This window comes from Oncorhynchus nerka, linkage group LG4, assembly GCF_034236695.1.
Source record: "Oncorhynchus nerka isolate Pitt River linkage group LG4, Oner_Uvic_2.0, whole genome shotgun sequence".
Lineage (NCBI taxonomy): Eukaryota > Metazoa > Chordata > Actinopteri > Salmoniformes > Salmonidae > Oncorhynchus > Oncorhynchus nerka.
Window position 1 is genome coordinate 51,512,904 of NC_088399.1, and position 13,352 is coordinate 51,526,255.

General features: G+C 45.7%; 1 protein-coding gene across 3 annotated transcripts in view; it reads left to right on the top strand.

Moving 5' to 3' along the window:
- The window catches only part of sh2d3ca (SH2 domain containing 3Ca), an 81,937-nt gene that overhangs the window by 65,235 nt on the left and 3,350 nt on the right, over positions 1–13,352 (top strand). For all 3 annotated transcript variants that reach the window (XM_029657106.2, XM_029657113.2, XM_029657120.2), the window contains 3 exons: positions 7,835–8,006; positions 8,125–8,236; positions 8,476–8,694. In XM_029657106.2, coding sequence (XP_029512966.2) covers positions 7,835–8,006; positions 8,125–8,236; positions 8,476–8,694 — 503 coding nt within the window. The remainder of the gene's footprint in view (positions 1–7,834; positions 8,007–8,124; positions 8,237–8,475; positions 8,695–13,352) is intronic.

Here is a 13,352-nt window from a genome sequence, read left to right on the forward strand (position 1 = left end):
CTACGGTTGAACTGGGATGTAAACATGAAGTTAGGGTTGTGGTTGAGGCTAGGGTTGAACTGGGATGTTGACATGAAGTTAGGGTTGTGGTTGAGGCTAGGGTTGAACTGGAATGTAGATATGAAGTTAGGGTTAGGGTTGTGGCTTGGGTTGAACTGGGATGTAGACCTGAAGCTAGGGTTACGTTTGTGGTTGAGTCTAGGGTTGAACTGGGATGTGGACATTAAGCTAGGGTTGAACTGGGATGTAGACATGAAGTTAGGGTTGTGGTTGAGGCTAGGGTTGAACTGGGATGTAGACATGAAGTTAAGGTTGTGGTTGAGGCTATGTTTGAACTGGGATGTGGACATTAAGCTAGTGTTGAACTGGGATGTGGACATGAAGCTAGGGTTAGGGTTGTGGTTGAGGCTAGGCTTGAACTGGGATGTGGACATGAAGCTGGGGTTGTGGTTGAGGCTACGGTTGAACTGGGATGTAAACATGAAGTTAGGGTTGTGGTTGAGGCTAGGGTTGAACTGGGATGTGGACATGAAGCTGGGGTTGTGGTTGAGGCTACGGTTGAACTGGGATGTAGATATGAAGTTAGGGTTAGGGTTGTGGCTTGGGTTGAACTGGGATGTAGACATGAAGTTAGGTTTGTGGTTGAGGCTAGGTTTGAACTGGGATGTGGACATGAAGTTAGGTTTGAGGCTAGGTTTGAACTTGGATGTGGACATGAAGCTAGGGTCAGGGTTGTGGTTGAGGCTAGGCTTGAACTGGGATGTAAACATGAAGTTAGGGTTGTGGTTGAGGCTAGGGTTGAACTATGATGTAGTCACGAAGCTAGGTTTTAGGGTTGTGGTTGAGGCTAGAGTTGTACTTGGATGTAGACATGAAGTTAGGTTTGTGGTTGAGGCTAGGTTTGAACTGGGATGTGGACATGAAGTTAGGTTTGAGGCTAGGTTTGAACTTGGATGTGGACATGAAGCTAGGGTAAGGGTTGTGGTTGAGGGTTGAACTTGGATGTGAACACAAAGCTAGGGTTGTGGTTGAGGCTAGGCTTGAACTGGGATGTAGACATGAAGCTAGGGTAAGGGTTGTGGTTGAGGGTTGAACTTGGATGTGAACACAAAGCTAGGATTATGTTTGAGGCTAGGGTTGAACTGGGATGTAGACATGAAGTTAGGGTTGAGGTTTGAACTGGGATGTGGACATTAAGTTAGGTTTGTGGTTGAGGCTAGGGTTGAACTGGGATGTAGACATGAAGCTAGAGTTGTGGTTGAAGCTTGGGTTGAACTGGGATGTGGACATTATGCTAGGGTTGTAGTTGAAGCTTGGGTTGAACTGGGATGTGGACATTAAGCTAGGGTTGAACTGGTATTTAGACATGAAGTTAGGGTTGTGGTTGAGGCTAGAGTTGAACTGCGATGTAGACATGAAGTTAGGGTTGTGGTTGAGGCTAGGTTTGAACTGGTATGTGGACATGAAGTTAGGTTTGAGGCTAGGTTTGAACTTGGATGTGGACATGAAGCTAGGGTTAGGGTTGTGGTTGAGGCTAGGCTTGAACTGGGATGTAAACATGAAGTTTGGGTTGTGGTGGAGGCTAGGGTTGAACTATGATGTAGTCATGAAGCTAGGTTTTAGGGTTGTGGTTGAGGCTAGGGTTGTACTTGGATGTAGACATGAAACTAGGATTAGGGTTGTGGGTAATGGTAGAGTTTAACTGGGATTTAGACATTAAGCTAGGGTAAGGGTTGTGGTTGAGGGTTGAACTTGGATGTGAACACAAAACTAGGATTATGTTTGAGGCTAGGGTTGAACTGGGATGTAGACATGAAGTTAGGTTTGTGGTTGAGGCTAGGGTTGAACTGGGATGTAGACATGAAGCTAGAGTTGTGGTTGAGGCTTGGGTTGAACTGGGATGTGGACATTATGCTAGGGTTGTAGTTGAAGCTTGGGTTGAACTGGGATGTGGACATTAAGCTAGGGTTGAACTGGGATGTAGCCATGAGGTTAGGGTTGGGGTTGAGGCTAGGTTTGAACTGGGATGTTGACATGAAGCTAGGGTTAGGGTTGTGGTTGAGGGTTGAACCGGGATGTAGACATGAAGTTAGGTTTGAGGCTAGGTTTGAACTTGGATGTGGACATGAAGTTAGGGTTGTGGTTGAGGCTAGAGTTGAACTGTGATGTAGACATGAAGTTAGGGTTGTGGTTGAGGCTAGAGTTGAACTGTGATGTGGACATGAAGTTTGGGTTGTGGTTGAGGCTAGAGTTGAACTGTGATGTAGACATGAAGTTAGGGTTGTGGTTGAGGCTAGAGTTGAACTGTGATGTAGACATGAAGTTAGGGTTGTGGTTAAGGCTAGAGTTGAACTCTGATGTAGACATGAAGTTAGGGTTGTGGTTGAGGCTAGAGTTGAACTGGGATCTGGACATGAAGCTAGGGTCATGGTTGAGGTCAGGGTTGAACTGGGATGTGGACCTGAAGTTAGGTTTGTGGTTGGGTCTAGGTTTGAATTGGGATGTAGACATGAAGTTAGGTTTAAGGTTTAAGCTAGGTTTAAACTTGGATGTGGACATGAAGTTAGGGTTAGGATTGTGGTTGAGGCTAGGGTTGAACTGGGATGTAGACATGAATTTAGGGTTTGGATTGTGGTTGAGGCGAAGGTTGAACTGGGATGTAGACATGGAGTTGGAGTTAGGGTTGAACTTGGCTGTAGACATGAAGTTAGGTTTATTGTTGATGCTAGTGGGCTACGGTTGAACTGGGATGTGGACATGAAGCTGGGGTTATGGTTGAGGCTACGGTTGAACTGGAATGTAGACATGAAGTTTGGGTTGTGGTTGAGGCTACGGTTGAACTGGAATGTAGATATGAAGTTAGGGTTAGGGTTGTGGCTTGGGTTGAACTGGGATGTAGACATGAAGCTAGGGTTACGTTTGTGGTTGAGGCTAGGATTGAACTGGGATGTGGACATTAATTTAGCGTTGAACTGGGATGTAGACATGAAGTTAGGTTTGTGGTTGAGGCTAGGTTTGAACTGGGATGTGGACATGAAGTTAGGTTTGAGGCTAGGGTTGAACTGGGATGTAGACATGAAGCTAGAGTTGTGGTTGAGGCTTGGGTTGAACTGGGATGTGGACATTATGTTAGGGTTGTAGTTGAAGCTTGGGTTGAACTGGGATGTGGACATTAAGCTAGGGTTGAACTGGGATGTAGACATGAAGTTAGGGTTGTGGTTGAGGCTAGGGTTGAACTGGGATGTGGACATTAAGCTAGGGTTGAACTGGGATGTAAACATGAAGTTAGGGTTGTGGTTGAGGCTAGGTTTGAACTGGGATGTTGACATGAAGCTAGGGTTGTAGTTGAAGCTTGGGTTGAACTGGGATGTAGACATGAAGTTAGGTTTGAGGCTAGGTTTGAACTTGGATGTGGACATGAAGTTAGGGTTGTGGTTGAGGCTAGGTTTGAACTGGGATGTTGACATGAAGCTAGGGTTGTAGTTGAAGCTTGGGTTGAACTGGGATGTAGAAATGAAGTTAGGTTTGAGGCTAGGTTTGAACTTGGATGTGGACATGACGTTTAGGTTGTGGTTGAGGGTTGAACTGGGATGTAGACATGAAGTTAGGTTTGAGGCTAGGTTTGAACCTGGATGTGGACATGAAGTTAGGGTTATGGTTGACGCCTTTGTTGAACTGGGATGTAGACATGAAACTAGGTTTAGGGTTGTGGTTAAGGGTAGTGTTGAACTTGGATGTGGACATGAAGCTAGGGTTAGAGTTGTGGTTCAGGCTATGGTTGAACTGGGATGTGGAAATGAAGCTATGTTTAGGTTTGATGCTAGAGTTGAACTTGGATGTGGACATGAATCTAGGATTAGGATGGAGGTTAGGGTTGAACTGGGATGTGGACCAGAAGTTAGGGTTGTGGTTGAGGATAGAGTTGAACTGTGATGTAGACATGAAGTTAGGCTTGAACTGGGATGTAGACATGAAGTTTGGGTTGAGGCTATGGTTGAACTGGGATGTGGAAATGAAGCTAGGGTTATGTTTGAGGCTAGGTTGAACTTGGATGTGGACATGAAGTTAGGGTTATGGTTGACGCCTTTGTTGAATTGGGATGTAGACATGAAACTAGGGTTAGGGATTTGGATGTGGACATGAAGCTAGGGTCATGGTTGAGAGGCTGGGGTTGAACTGGGATCTGGACATGAAGTTAGGTTTGTGGTTGGGTCTAGGTTTGAATTGGGATGTAGACATGAAGTTAGGTTTAATGTTTAAGCTAGGTTTGAACTTGGATGTGGACATGAAGTTAGGGTTGAGGTTAGAGTTGAACTGGGATGTGGACATGAAGTTAGTGTTGAGGTTAGAGTTGAACTGGGATGTGGACATGAAGTTAGGGTTGTTGTTGAGGCTAGGGTTGAAATGGGATGTGGACATGAAGCTTGAGTTATGGTTGAGGATTGATATGGGATGTAGACATTAAGCTAGGGTTAGGGATGAGGCTTGGGTTGAACTGGGGTGTAGACATCAAGTTAGGGTTGTGGTTGATCTGGGATGTGGACATGAAGCTAGGGTTAGGATTGTGGTTGAGGCTGAGGTTGAACTCGGATGTGACATGAAGTTAGGGTTGAGGCTCGGGTAGGGATAGGGTTGTCGTTGAGGCTCGGGTTGAACTGGAATGTAGACATTAAGCTAGGGTTCGGGTTGTGGTTGAGGCTCGGGTTGAACTTGGATGTGGACATGAAGCTAAGTTTAGGGATGTGGTTGAGGCTAGATTGGAACTTGGATGTGGACATGAAGCTAGGGTTAGGGTTGTGGTTAAGGCTTGGGTTGACCTGGGTGGTGGACATGAAGCTCGGTTTAGGGTTATGGTTGAGGCTAGGGTTGAACTGGAATGTGGACATGAAGCTGGGGTTTGGGTTGTGGTTGAGCCTAGGTTTGAACTGGGGTGTGGACATGAAGCTCTGTTTAGGGTTGTGGTTGAGGCTAGGGTTGAACTGGGATGTTGACATGAAGCTAGGGTTGTGGTTGAGGCTTGGGTTGAACTGGGATGTGGACATTATGCAAGGGTTGTAGTTGAGGCTTGGGTTGAACTGGGATGTGGACATTAAGCTAGGGTTGAACTGGGATGTAGACATGAAGTTAGGGTTGTGGTTGAGGCTAGAGTTGAACTTGGATGTGGACATGAAGTTAGGGTTGTGGTTGAGGCCAGGTTTGAACTGGGATGTTGACATGAAGTTAGGGTTGTGGTTACGAGGCTAGGTTTGAACTTGGATGTGGACATGAAGTTAGGGTTGTGGTTGAGGCTAGGTTTGAACTTGGATGTGGACATGAAGTTAGGGTTGTGGTTGAGGCTAGGGTTGAACTATGATGTAGTCATGAAGCTAGGTTTGAACTGGGATGTTGACATGAAGTTAGGTTTGAGGCTAGGTTTGAACTGGGATGTTGACATGAAGTTAGGTTTGAGGCTAGGTTTGAACTGGGATGTTGACATGAAGTTAGGGTTAGGGTTGTGGTTGAGGGTTGAACTGGGATGTAGACATGAAGTTATGGTTGAGGCTAGGTTTGAACTGGGATGTGGACATGAAGCTGGGGTTGTGGTTGAGGGTTGACCTGGGATGTAGACATGAAGTTAGGTTTGAGGCTAGGTTTGAACTTGGATGTGGACATGAAGCTAGGGTTAGAGTTGTGGTTCAGGCTATGGTTGAACTGGGATGTGGAAATGAAGCTATGTTTAGGTTTGATGCTAGAGTTGAACTTGGATGTGGACATGAATCTAGGATTAGGATGGAGGTTAGGGTTGAACTGGGATGTGGACCAGAAGTTAGGGTTGTGGTTGAGGATAGAGTTGAACTGTGATGTAGACATGAAGTTAGGCTTGAACTGGGATGTAGACATGAAGTTTGGGTTGAGGCTATGGTTGAACTGGGATGTGGAAATGAAGCTAGGGTTATGTTTGAGGCTAGGTTGAACTTGGATGTGGACATGAAGTTAGGGTTATGGTTGACGCCTTTGTTGAATTGGGATGTAGACATGAAACTAGGGTTAGGGATTTGGATGTGGACATGAAGCTAGGGTCATGGTTGAGAGGCTGGGGTTGAACTGGGATCTGGACATGAAGTTAGGTTTGTGGTTGGGTCTAGGTTTGAATTGGGATGTAGACATGAAGTTAGGTTTAATGTTTAAGCTAGGTTTGAACTTGGATGTGGACATGAAGTTAGGGTTGAGGTTAGAGTTGAACTGGGATGTGGACATGAAGTTAGTGTTGAGGTTAGAGTTGAACTGGGATGTGGACATGAAGTTAGGGTTGTTGTTGAGGCTAGGGTTGAAATGGGATGTGGACATGAAGCTTGAGTTATGGTTGAGGATTGATATGGGATGTAGACATTAAGCTAGGGTTAGGGATGAGGCTTGGGTTGAACTGGGGTGTAGACATCAAGTTAGGGTTGTGGTTGATCTGGGATGTGGACATGAAGCTAGGGTTAGGATTGTGGTTGAGGCTGAGGTTGAACTCGGATGTGACATGAAGTTAGGGTTGAGGCTCGGGTAGGGATAGGGTTGTCGTTGAGGCTCGGGTTGAACTGGAATGTAGACATTAAGCTAGGGTTCGGGTTGTGGTTGAGGCTCGGGTTGAACTTGGATGTGGACATGAAGCTAAGTTTAGGGATGTGGTTGAGGCTAGATTGGAACTTGGATGTGGACATGAAGCTAGGGTTAGGGTTGTGGTTAAGGCTTGGGTTGACCTGGGTGGTGGACATGAAGCTCGGTTTAGGGTTATGGTTGAGGCTAGGGTTGAACTGGAATGTGGACATGAAGCTGGGGTTTGGGTTGTGGTTGAGCCTAGGTTTGAACTGGGGTGTGGACATGAAGCTCTGTTTAGGGTTGTGGTTGAGGCTAGGGTTGAACTGGGATGTTGACATGAAGCTAGGGTTGTGGTTGAGGCTTGGGTTGAACTGGGATGTGGACATTATGCAAGGGTTGTAGTTGAGGCTTGGGTTGAACTGGGATGTGGACATTAAGCTAGGGTTGAACTGGGATGTAGACATGAAGTTAGGGTTGTGGTTGAGGCTAGAGTTGAACTTGGATGTGGACATGAAGTTAGGGTTGTGGTTGAGGCCAGGTTTGAACTGGGATGTTGACATGAAGTTAGGGTTGTGGTTGAGGCTAGGTTTGAACTTGGATGTGGACATGAAGTTAGGGTTGTGGTTGAGGCTAGGTTTGAACTTGGATGTGGACATGAAGTTAGGGTTGTGGTTGAGGCTAGGGTTGAACTATGATGTAGTCATGAAGCTAGGTTTGAACTGGGATGTTGACATGAAGTTAGGTTTGAGGCTAGGTTTGAACTGGGATGTTGACATGAAGTTAGGTTTGAGGCTAGGTTTGAACTGGGATGTTGACATGAAGTTAGGGTTAGGGTTGTGGTTGAGGGTTGAACTGGGATGTAGACATGAAGTTATGGTTGAGGCTAGGTTTGAACTGGGATGTGGACATGAAGCTGGGGTTGTGGTTGAGGGTTGACCTGGGATGTAGACATGAAGTTAGGTTTGAGGCTAGGTTTGAACTTGGATGTGGACATGAAGCTCGGTTTCGGGTTAGCTGAGACTGGACCTGATGGAGAGGTTAGGGTTAAGCTCAATGCTGGACATAAAACAGCCAGAGAGTACAAATTGAAATGTCCCTCCCGTCATATTCTCGTACACCCCAGACGACCTCTTTCTTTGTCGCAATTAGCCTTGGGACGAGTGAACTCTCGTCATGGTAAGTCAATTGGGCTCCTCAACCGTGACTGTATCCTCATCTACTCTATCTACTCATCTCTTGCTTCCTTCTTCTCCCATCCTGCCCTTCCCAGGTTCTACACCATGTCTATAATGATGGCTGTGGACCTGCTGGGGTGTACAGGCAGTACAGAGGAGAGGGCTGCTCTGCTCCATAAGACCATCCAGCTGGCTGCTGAACTCAAGAGCAACCTTGGGAACATGTTCGGCTTTGCTGCTGTGATGAGAGCACTGGAGCTGCCACAGGTATATGGACATAAAGTATGCGCGCGCACGCACGCACACACACACACACACACACACACACACACATCATAATTATATTTTAATTGACATTACACATGCTGTTCTACCTCTCTGTCAGATTTCTCGCTTGGAGCAGACGTGGATGACGTTGCGTCAGAGACACACAGAGGGAGCCATCCTCTATGAGAAGAAGCTCAAGCCCTTCATGAAGAACATGAACGATGGCAAAGGTATGAAGCTGGAGGCTCAGATAGCACTTTTTTACAAGGCACTCTGTCACAGGAGAGCACAGCACACAAAGCATGATGTATATCTCATGGTGAAGGAATGAAAAGATGAATCACTATTGAAAAGTCTCAAGATAGATGAGTCTGAGTGTCTCTCTACCTGTCTACTAGATGTTATATAGTATTTCAGTGATCAGTGTTTCTAACTCTCTGTATCTGTGTCTCCTCGGTGTGTATTTAAGAGAGCAGTGTGCTGTCCAACACGTCCTTCCCTCACGTGGTTCCTCTGCTGTCTCTGTTGGAGAAGGGTGTAGCCATGGGGGAGGGGCCAGGGGCGGGGATAGAACCCTGGGAGAACGTGGAGGCGGGTGTTGATGTGGTGATGTCACACCTGGAGGCGGCCCGGACCATCGCTCACCATGGGGTGCTGTACCGCACCAATGCTGAAACCAAACTACAAGGTAAGGGTTCTGTGTGTGTGTGTGTGCACACGAGGTCAGTTTCCCAGACCCAGATCACTGTCAGAAACTAAAAGAATCTCATTCACAGAGGTGACCTGTCATTCAGGAGAGAGTCATTCAGGACAGGACAGGTGGGGCTCTTGAGTTGTTGCCTGTTATTTATGTATTTATTTAACTAAGTCAGTTCAGATCAAATTCTTATTTTACAATGACGGCCTACCCCGGCCAAACCCTCCCCTAACCCGGGCGACGCTGGGAGAATTGTGCACTGCCCTATGGGACTCCCGATCATGGCCGGTTGTGATACATCCCGGGATTGAACCAGGGTCTGTAGTGACACCTCTAGCAGTGAGATGCAGTGCCATATGCAGGGAGCCTGTTTTGCATGTTATTTTGCCATTAATACGTGTCACATACCAGTTTGCAAACAATGTAAAAATAAAAATGTTTTAGCGGAAAAAAACTGCATAGAAATGTGTTTTGCTTTTTTGCTTTCTTGAGTACGACAGCTCCAAAAGGCAGGTGTTTCAGCCTAGCTCAGTTTTTAAAATGTGTTTTTATTGAACCTTTATTTAACTACGCAAGTCAGTTAAGAACAAATTCTTATTTACAATGACGGCCTAGGAACAGTGGGTTAACTGCCTTGTTCAGGGGCAGAACGACAGATTTTTACCTTGTCAGCTCGGGGATTCGATCTAGCACCCTTTCTGTTACTGGCTCAACGCTCTAACCACGAGCCTACCTGCCGCCCGAAGTGCTTTCTGTGATAGAGGGGCAGCCAGCGGAAAATACAGAGCGTAGGGGTTGGTATTCTTCTTTAGTTGCGCCTTGATTGGCTCAGTGATCTGTCACTCATGGGGACACTACGTCGCTGTAAAATCTGACAGCTTGAAAGTTCAAGCCCCTTTGGGTGCTGCCATTGAATTACATTCGATGTGCCCATCCAAGAATGCTCAAGGTCATTGGCCACAGATAAAATGACGTCAAATCACGTTATAAACTCAACCAAAAAAAATAAACGTCCCTATTTCGTGACCCTGTCTTTCAGAGATAATTTGTAAAAATCCAAATAACTTCATAAATTTTCATTGTAAAGGGTTTAAACACTGTTTCCCATGCTTGTTCAATGAACCATAAACAATTCATCAACATACACCTGTGGAACAGTCGTTAAGACACTAACAGCTTACAGACGATAGGCCATTAAGGTCACAGTTATGAAATCGTAGGACACTAAAGAGGCCTTTCTACGGACTCTGAAAAACACCAAAAGAAAGATGCCCAGGGTCCCAGCTCATCTGTGTGAATGTGCCTTAGGCATGCTGCAAGGAGGCATGAGGACTGCAGATGTGGCCAGGGCAATAAATTGCAATGTCCATACTGTGAGACAGCTAAGACAGTGTTACAGGGAGACAGGATGGGCAACTGATCGTCCTCGCAGTGGCAGACCACGTGTAACAACACCTGCACAGGATCGGTACATCCGAACATCACATTTGTGTAACAGATGGCAACAGCAACTGCCCGAGTTACACCAGGAATGCACAATCCCTCAATCAGTGCTCAGACTGTCCGCAATAGGCTGATAGAGGCTGGTCTGAGGGCTTGTAGGCCTGTTGTAAGGCAGGTCCTCACCGGCAACAACATCGCCTACGGGCACAAACCCTCCGTTGCTAGACCAGACAGAACTGGCAAAAAGTGCTCTTCACATACGAGTCGCGGTTTTGTCTCACCATGGGTGATGGTCGGATTTGCGTTTATCGTCGAAGGAATAAGCGTTACACCGAAGCCTGTACTCTGGAGCAGGATCAATTTGGAGGTGGAGGGTCTGTCATGGTCTGGGGCAGTGTGTCACAGCATCATCGGACTGAGCTTGTTGTCATTGCAGGCAATCTCAACGCTGTGCATTACAGGGAAGACATCCTCCTCCCTCATGTGGTATTCTTCCTGCAGGCTCATCCTGACATGACCCTCCAGCAAGACAGTGCCACCAGCTATACTGCTCGTTCTGTGTGTGATTTCCTGCAAGACAGTTATGTCAGTGTTCTGCTATGGCCAGCGAAGAGCCCGGATCTCAATCCCATTGAGCACGTCTGGGACCTGTTGGATCGGAAGGTGAGGGCTAGGGCCAATCCCCCCCAGAAATGTCTGGGAACTTGCAGGTGCCTTGGTGGAAGAAAGAACTGGTACATCTGGTGCAGTCCATGAGGAGGAGATGCACTGCAGTGCTTAATGCAGCTGGTGGCCACACCAGATACTGACTGTTACTTTTGATTTTGACCCCCCACCTTTGTTCAGGGACACATTATTCAATTTCTGTAAGTCACATGTCTGTGGAACTTGTTCGGTTTATGTCTCAGTTGTTGAATCTTGTTATGTTCATACAAAAGTTTGCTGAAAATAAACACAGTTGACAGTGCGAGGACGTTTCTTTTTTTGCCGAGTTTATCTACCATAGCTTCGATTGGACTGATCATGTCAACATCATACGTTCAAAATCTTACCTGGCAAGGTAGACAAGCATTATGAATCACTTATGAATCACTTTGACAATCTCCTGGCAAATCATTTTCAATCCTTGTCACATGAAGATAAATGATAGATAAAACGTATCGGTGCTCATCGGCCATTAGACATTAACATTACACAACAAGTTGGAAATCACAAATTCAATGAGTGGTTTGGAAGGAATCAGTGGCTAACTGCAAGCGTTGCAAAGCAATCCCTATTTTGCTTCCCTCGCCTGCTATTCGGTGGAGAGGGTTTATGGTCTAGGTTTAAGAGTCTCTTGTCCAAGCTTAAAAGGATAAACATTCACACCCAACACCATGGGCCAGAAAAGGTTGAATACATTGGCCATGCTGTCAATCCATCATGACTTCTGCTATGTTCAAAACAACTGGAAACTCGGGACTGGGAAATCTCAGACTCCAGTGAGTTCAAGACAACTGGGAACTCAGGGGGATTTTTTTTTTTTAATTAGCTCCGACTGGGAAAATACATTTTGAAGTGTCATCCAACTCTGAATTCCAAGTCGGGAACTCTGGCCTCTTTCTCGAGCTCCAACCTGAAGATCACTGAAGTCATGATTCAACCACGTTTTTCCGAGTTCCCAGTTGTATTGAAAGCACCATAAATCCAGAGAACGCCAGACTTTGATGACAAAGTTTCATGACCAAATCTCCCCACAAGAAGGACCGCTGCACCACTTTCCTGTTCAAGTGAGCACAGCACAACTGTGAGTCCAATAATGTCGTGTATGCTGCTGCATAATTGATGTAATATGCCAGGGAGATACAGTATATATACTGTAGCTAAGAAAATAATACTAAGTATGTTTGTAGTAAGTTGTTAGTAGCCCATGTGCCTCACCTTAATAATTTGGTCCCTTTCCCCCTCATAATTTAGCCTACTGTTCTGACTTGGTAGTGCACATGTAGCCTATAACCTGTTTTAGAGAAATGTAATCAATGAATAACGTAAGCGCTTTCATTGTCTGCTTATATCCCCCCTTTATTTATCCTACGGTTCTGACTTGGTGAATACTGTAAGAACGGCCCATGCTCTGAATCGCTGTCGCTGTACATTTCAAAAGTGCTGAACAAATAGTTACATTGACTACGTCCGTCTTAGCTCGCTCATTAATGTCTTAATCGAAATTACGGATTGCCTCTTATCTGGTCATCGTCCCCTTATGCCATAGTTTGTACATCTGAATTGTCAGTAGAAACCACATGTGTTTAAAGCAAGGCAGCCATATCAGCTATGTTTTTTTAAAGGCAGTAAATGAGGCCGAATGAACGGTTTCGCTGCCAGACAATAGCCAGGTTTAGCGGGGATAAGGATTCACTCCATGGTTGCTGATAAGAAAGCTCTGCTGTTGGGACAGCTTTATGAGGCCCTGGCCCTAACAGTGGGCACCGTTTGTCACCATTATCATGCAATCAATGTATTGTTTAATGTCGTGTAGTGTAGTGGCTTTGCTGGCATGCATCCCATTTTTGTTGTTGTTGAGTTTGCCCCACCAAGACTTACATGCTAAAATCACCACTGCTCATTCGTCAGTCGAGAATCACAGACTCAATCTCCGTCGGATGTGCTTTTTAGCCTCGTGATGGGATTAGGCTTAATCCAGGTCCAGGAGACCGTCCATAGAGTATATAATAGTATTATAGAGTAGTGTGTGGTGTCGGCTTTATTGACATTACTATGGACTAACCACTAAGGCCTTGTCTGAGTAGTGTCTGGTGTGCATTGATTTATTTGACAGAGTAATAACTGTAGTTATTGCGTTACATGTTAAGTTGTTATGTTGCTCCCTGATGCTGAGGCATCGTAATATCTGACGGTGTGGGTGTGTTCGATATGTGTTATGCTTCATTGTCATTGATCTGAAATAACGATTGAGGTGTTGCGTTGTGTACATCTGTGGTAGGGTGATGGTTACAGTGTGTTTACATTGGCCTTGTGTTCTTATTGATTCCAGTCCCTGGTGATGACTGGTGTTTTGAGCAGGATGTCAATCACAACCTTAACTAGCCTGTTTTCCACAATGTCTTTAATATTGATTTCTTCTCTTTTATCTTCTCTCTTATGTTCTGTCCTCTCTCTCTCTCTCTCTCTCTCTCTCTCTTTCTTTCTTTCTTTCTTTCTTTCTT